Genomic DNA, 6,748 nt, shown 5'->3' with positions numbered 1-6,748 from the left:
CTGGACTTTTATTCTTGCAGGGAGAAATTCCATGGTTTCCACTTTACAGCAATGTTGCTGGTATTCTCTGTATTAGCTGTGGTTCTAAGTACGTTTGAATGGATTCAACACCTACAAAAAACATCTTTTTGTTTCTTTGACAACAGTGGAAGCTGTGAACCAGAACAGACCTCAACTTCCCATCAAATAAATAAAAATACAGGAAACAGGGCATTAAAATACCTAATGTATATCTGGCTTACTAAAGGTTGCCCAAGGCACCTTTGGAAAACCCAGCATTTTGAGATGCCGCATTAGGTCAGTCAAGCCATTCGTTCCTCGGAAACACCCTCTCACAGCTGCCCTGTTCCTGTGCACAGGGGGAGGTTTTCAACTGCTGCTTGTCCTTTTCTTCTGTTTCTCCCACTTTGGTGAACAGCTGTGTAACTTTGGCTAGAGAATGAAGCAGCGTTGTCACATCTGAAAACCCAGGCCCTGGGCTCTGTGTTCTTGACCTGCTCCTTAGCTCAAGCTGGGAAATAAATGAAAAACAGTCCAGAAAAGTTATGGAAGCTGACCATAACCCAGTTGAAAGTGCAAGGGAAACCATAGCTAGGGCAAAGTCACTGTCAAACTGCTCCATTCTGTTAAACAAAAATACCATATAAACAGGAAGGGTGGAATAGGATATTGCTAGAGAAATAGTAGCCTCTCCCTCTTGCTCTCCTGCCATGAGGAATGCAATAGGAAATTCCTGCTTGAAGATTAACAATCATAGGGAAAACTTTAGTTAAAAAAGCGTGTGTGTAAAGCACTGGTGGAAAGTAAAGATACCATTTCAGCTAGTCCTCTAGCACATAAACAGTCTAGATTTCCCTGGTCAAAAAAAGAAAAACCTTACTACGGGGGTGTAAAACTTAGAGTTTGCCTTAGCAATAACTAAGAGATCAGGCCAATTCTTGATAGTGAGCTGAGAAATTGCAGTAGGATTGATTCCATCTATGTATTTTTCAGACTTTCTGGGCTTATTGGGATTGTTGGGTGAGAGTGTAAAACTGAGGCAGAAGGGCTGTAACCCCAGATGGGTAGAGTGAAGTCGAGCAATCTTGTGCTGGCCTGTGAGGCATCTTGAGCCTGTTCTGTGATGAGGGGTAGGAGCCTAACTCGGTTGCGGGCAGCTGCTGCTCCGGCCTTTCCCAGCACCGCTCGGGGATGCGCAGTGACAGCCGGTCACACAGCTACCTTACTGCGCCGAGCCACCGTCCGAGGCCCCTGCTGCAAACTGGCACTGAGCAGGGAGCGAAAGCTGGGCGAGGGTGATATTACAGCTACCTGCTCTGAGCCCAGCCATAAATCTTGGGGTGGCAATTCTGAGAGTTTTGATTACCTGTTAAGCAGTTAATGGTTCTGAGAGCTCTAAGGGCACGGCTGGGGTGCAGGGGCGGTCTCTAGCAGAGATGCCTCCTCAGCCCTACACAGATCTATGCTTCTCATAATACAGTGAGCCAGCTGGCCTGTCTTGTTCTCAACCGCTTTATTTTACAGCGGCAGTAGTGAAGGGCCCAACCTTTGCACCGTGCATCATAACCCTAAATCCTAAATTTTGTCTGCATGCCCATCAGAAAGCACAAGCCATTGCATGAGTTTGGTAAGTGCAAGGCGGGCTCATCCTGTGGTCCTAGAAAAGCTGAACCTGCTTTTGATGTAAGGAATACAGGCTCTGGCCGCTAATGCTTTAACATATGAGAAAAGCATCTTACAGACTACAGCTAGACCTCCGTGTTTTGCCTGACGGTGCATGGAAAAGTCAGCCTGGGGCGATTCCTTTTTCCGCCTCCCGCTGCGAAATTAATTTTAGCTCGAAAAGGCGCCTGCTGCGGCTCCGGGCCGGGGGGGCGGCAGACAGCGAGCGCCCCGCAGCGGCCGCAGCTCGCCGCCAGGCACCGGGGCGGGGCGGGGCGGCCGCGCCGGGCCGGGCCGCGCCGGGCCACGTGGGCGGCGGCGGCGGGGGCGGAGGGGCCGCCCCGCCTCTTAGTCGGCGGCAGCTGCTCGCGGGGCCGCAGCCGCCCTCGTCCGCCGCCATGCCGGGCTCGCTGAAGGAGGAGACGGCGCTGCTGCTGGAGGACTACTTCCAGCACCGCCGCGGCGGCGCGGCGCTGCCGCCCAGCGCCACGGCGGCCACGCTGCGGCGGGCGGCGGGCGAGCTGGAGCGCCGCGAGCGGCCCTTCTTCCGCTCCTGCGCGCCGCTGGCGCGGGCCGAGCCCTGGGAGGCGGCGGCGCTGCTGACGCGGGTGGCGGCGCAGCTGGAGGCCGAGGGCGGCCTCAACTGGGGCCGGCTGCTGGCGCTGGTGGTCTTCGCGGGCACGCTGGCCGCGGCCATGGCCGAGCGCGGCTGCGGCGACGGGCCCCGCCGCCTCGCCGCCGCGCTGGCCGCCTACCTGGCCGAGGAGCAGGGCGAGTGGCTGGAGGCGCACGGCGGATGGGTGAGCGCGGCCGGCGGGGCGGGGAGGGGAGGGGAGGGGAGCGGGGGGCTGCGCGGCCGTTGGGTCTCGCGGGGGGGGCCCGACCGTTGGGTCTCGCGGGGCTGGAGCTGCCCGGCCGTTGGGCTTGGGGGCGGGGGGGGGGGGGCGCGCCCAGCCGGCGGGTGCGGAGCCGCTGAGCCCTGCGGGGATGCGCGGCCCGCGGCCTCGGTGCGGGTGCCCGGGGCTCCGGGCCGTGCCGGCGGGGAGGGGGCGGCTGGGCTGGAGGTGTCTCGTTTCGGGAGGCGGAGGAGGGATTGCGGGGGGAAGGCCCGCGGCAGCAGCACCCCCGCTGCAGCGCTGAATGCAGATCCTGGCAAGCGTGGGTGTCTGGGAGGAAAGCAGGAGCAGGCTGAGGCACGGGGCTGCAGTCCGTAAGGGCTCTGTGCGTCTTCCAGTTTTGGCTACCTGCTGCCAGGCCTTTTGCAAGGAAATGGGAATTTGCCCCTGGTTTAAAAGTGCTCCCCGAGGGGAGCTGTGGGGTTATGGCAGGTGCAGGGGCGAGACTGTCGTCTGCCTTCCGTGGATGTGGTGTGGGTGTGCGGGACAAAACAAGCACGCAGTCTAGTGAGGCTCAAACGCTGCTTGTGCAGCAGTTAATGTTGTGTGAAAGCGTTCACCTGTCTTGTGAAATGTCTACCTTCTTTCTGTGAAAGCCTGAAGCTTAGAGGGTTCAAAACTAGGCACGGGGAGAAATCTCTGCAGGCTCGGAAGGGGATTTAAATGTACCACGTGTCCCTGTGGTACAGTCCCAGCAACCACTTTTGCTATATATGAGCATATGGCAGAGCTGGCTTGGATGCTGCCTTCAAACCTTGCTGTACATGTCTTTAGGAAAGCTCTATAATGCATCCAGGCAGCGCGAGCTGGAAGAGGTGGGAGCTGGAAGCGGGCATGTCATCAGAGTGCCGCTATGCCTGTTTCGGGGGCAGCTTGTGGCCCGTTTGGGCGCTCGTGTGTATGACAGAAGGTTAACTGTATACGTGTATCAGCGGAGCGCAAGCTGTGGGTGTGTTACCTGAGCACTGTGCTCTGCAGCTGTTTGCAGAGGGACCTGGGCGATGCCGTAAACCATGCCCGTGGAAGTGTTTCAGGGTGAGTCGCTGGACACAACAAAGGAGGTCGCAAGCTGTCACCTTGCCATGAAAGGTGTGATGAAGCGTGCATCCCGAGGCACCGGAGGAACACCCGGCCCCTCGGCCTGGTGGGGAGAGCCCAGGAGCAGCACCAGCCTCCGGCTCAGCCTCAGCAGGAGGGGTGGGAACGAACGCCAGGAGGTCTTGTCAGCGCTCCCATTAGCTAAGTAGTGTTCCCGTGCAGCAGCGTAGCTTGGTCTGGGGACACCGTTGCCAAGGAAAGCTGCTAGCGTACAGAGCCATGGGCTTGATGCGGCTCTGCTGGGGAGATCTCTGCAGGGGAGGCGAAGGCTGCAGACCCTATCTCATCTGGCGGTAGTTGGTTCCTTAGCAATATGCAGTGAGTATCTATTTGAGTACTTGAGATGCTCTCCCTGGGCCCTGTGGCCCCTGAAGAATAGAGGGGTGATGGTGCTGAATTCTGGGACCGAAGGTTTGCCTTCTCTTCAGGTCTGTAGTCTTTGGATTTTAGAGAGAGGCCTGATGCAAGTCTCTGTACTCTCCAAAGTATAAACACAAAATACCGATGTGCCTGTTCCTAAACATGCTTGTGTATTGTCACCTGTCCTCTAGGTTTGCTGCTCTGCTTCCCACTAGTTCTAAAACTGATGATCAGGCCGGGGGCCCGTGAAAGCATGGGCAATAGAATTAATGCATACTCTGACATAAAGCAATGGCTGCTGTAGCTTCTTTACCACTTGAGATGCATGCTGGAAATACAATGTTTAAGGTGTCTGTGCAGCTGTGTCTGTGTTTCTGAACAAAATGTCAGCTATCCCACAGAATTTCAAATCCTCTATTTTTAGGACTAGTTGAATATTTTATGCCAGTACAAATAAAGACTAAAAATGGGGAGGTGGGGGGGAGCATTGGCTTTGTTGATTTATCCAGAGACCAAAACGAACTTGTTTTTTTTCAGTGGTCACTTGTCCATCCGAATGTTAAGAACAATATGGTGGTTGGCTACAAAGTAAACTATCAGTTAGCAAAATCACATTGCCTGTTCGCACAAATTAAAGTGTAAAGAACAAAGTTCCGGAAGAAATTAAGAGTATAACTTGTTTACATAGACATCTGCCGAGCAGAGTTCAAACATGACCATCTGGAGTTGTATTACTGCCACTTCTGATTATCATGAATAAAGATCTGGTAGAGCAGCTGCCAGCTTCGTTCTGTCATAGGTCAGTGCTGAGCAGCGTCCACTAGGCCCTTCCAAGTGGAATATGTAATCAGAGTCATGCATTGACTGAGATGGGACTGGCTTCAGATGCCTGTCTCTCAAGTGGAAATTTCCATATCCTGTGTTTCAGATACTTTTTGAAAATTGAATGAGGGGGAATAATGCTGGCAGCTCTGATCAGAAACTTACTTAAAAGGGCAAAAATAGCATAGTGACATGTTGAATCTCTTAATAGGAAGTCTGCACTTGTCTTTTGAGCAGAGTATACAGGCGCTTCGAAGCTACTGTTTTCAGTCTTGTGCAAAGGCTTCAGCAAAGGCTCACAAAAAGCATTTTTTGAGTGCTGAGGACAACAGTGCTTAGGCTTTTATGATTAAAGTAGAGGCACTTATAGAGTTGACAAACTGTGCTTGGAATATGAACCATAACTGTACTTAAAGACTTGTTAAAGAAATTTGACTAATTGCAAGCCAACCAACTCAACGTTCCTTTCTCTTGCTTTTCTAGGATGGCTTCTGTCGCTTCTTCAGACATGGCTCTCAACCAGCTGACCAGAACAGTACCATAAGCAATGCAATAATGGCAGCAGCAGGGTTCGGAATAGCAGGATTAGCTTTTCTCTTGGTGGTGCGATAGGCTGATGAATGGATCTTGCAATGGGAAAGTACTCTCAAAACTGACAATTTCCAGATTTCATTCTATTTTCTCTAGAACAGACCCTCTAAGAAGAAGTTTATATTTTTAAACTGGTTCGGAAAACTGTCTTACCAGGTCCTTGGCTATAAACTGCTTCACTCGCTACCCAGTAACAGCACAAAAAAATGTGTACTAAACCACCATTTGTGCATGTTCAAAACCTGTCGTCTGCAAACATCCTTTGGACTTTCTTTTTAAAGATGTAACCTAAACATTACCATGGTTCTTGTACTGTAACTTCTGAGTGCTCAATGTTATGCTAGGATGAGTTATGGTGGACATGAAACTAAATCCTCTGTTCAAGACGTCTTATTTAAATGGAGGCAAGTCTCAGAACTCGACTTCCATTAATACTGTAAAGAGGGCTGATGTTGACTGTGATATAACATGATTTGTAGCTTCAAATGCAGTGCACTGCACTTGTTACTGAAAGGCAACTCATTGGTTGATTTAGAGCAATTAGTACCCATGATGTGATATATGTGATATAAGGCATTATGGCTTAATATAACATAAGGCTGATTTCATTACACTACAAGAAGATAAGTATTGATACAGAACAGTAATGGCTGCAGTACCAGTTCTTACTGAAAGGAATTTAAATATTAAACCTTAATTGGTATATTGAAATCCAGTGAAGGCTGGAATTTCTCTGGATTTCCCTGACAAAACGAGAATTTCCATATATCTTAATATATTTTTGAAGTATTTATCACCATATAATACTTGTAGCCATGACATCTTTATTTTTGTTTAAAACTTCATTTTTAATGCTGGTTCTTATCACTCTAGTGTGTATCAAGCATTGTCTTGTTTGAGTAATATTTCACTCATGCTGTGTATTTCTTTCAATGGTTGTACAAATTGCCTTATGTTTCTGGTAGCTTTTAACGTTCCTGGGTTACTTATAGCTTGTACAATTTTACTATGGTGACTTCAAATTGTGAATAAATGTTAAGTATTTTTATTTTAAAAAGCTAACTTTCTGCGTATTTGATTGGATGGGTGATGGGACTTAACTGCTTGTAATGTGAGTGCTTCGGTGTTTGCCTGGATGCATGAGTTTGTATCTACTTTCTTGGTGTTTTGACATCAAACAAAAGGATCTGTGTAACTTTAGAGCAGCACGAATAATACTAGTCTTCATTGCAGAGAAGTCCTGCAGCTCAGAATTAGGGATAAGAATACTTTTGGGGAAAATCCAATCCAAAAGGCCGGCTTCACCTGCTGTAACTGGA

At 50.3% G+C, this 6,748-nt stretch overlaps 1 protein-coding gene across 1 annotated transcript; it reads left to right on the top strand.

The window, feature by feature from the left end:
- The first annotated feature begins 1,972 nt into the window (after nt 1-1,972).
- On the top strand, nt 1,973-6,486 carry BCL2L10 (BCL2 like 10). Its single transcript, XM_064517376.1, has 2 exons — nt 1,973-2,462; nt 5,322-6,486. The coding sequence occupies exons 1-2, from the start codon at nt 2,061-2,063 to the stop codon at nt 5,448-5,450; spliced, it is 531 nt and encodes a 176-aa protein (XP_064373446.1). The 5' UTR covers nt 1,973-2,060; the 3' UTR covers nt 5,451-6,486.
- The last annotated feature ends 262 nt before the right edge of the window (nt 6,487-6,748 follow it).

This window comes from Dromaius novaehollandiae, chromosome 10 (assembly GCF_036370855.1).
Source record: "Dromaius novaehollandiae isolate bDroNov1 chromosome 10, bDroNov1.hap1, whole genome shotgun sequence".
NCBI classification, from domain to species: domain Eukaryota; kingdom Metazoa; phylum Chordata; class Aves; order Casuariiformes; family Dromaiidae; genus Dromaius; species Dromaius novaehollandiae.
Note: the sequence above shows the minus strand (reverse complement) of the source record. Positions and strands in the feature narration are given on the sequence as shown.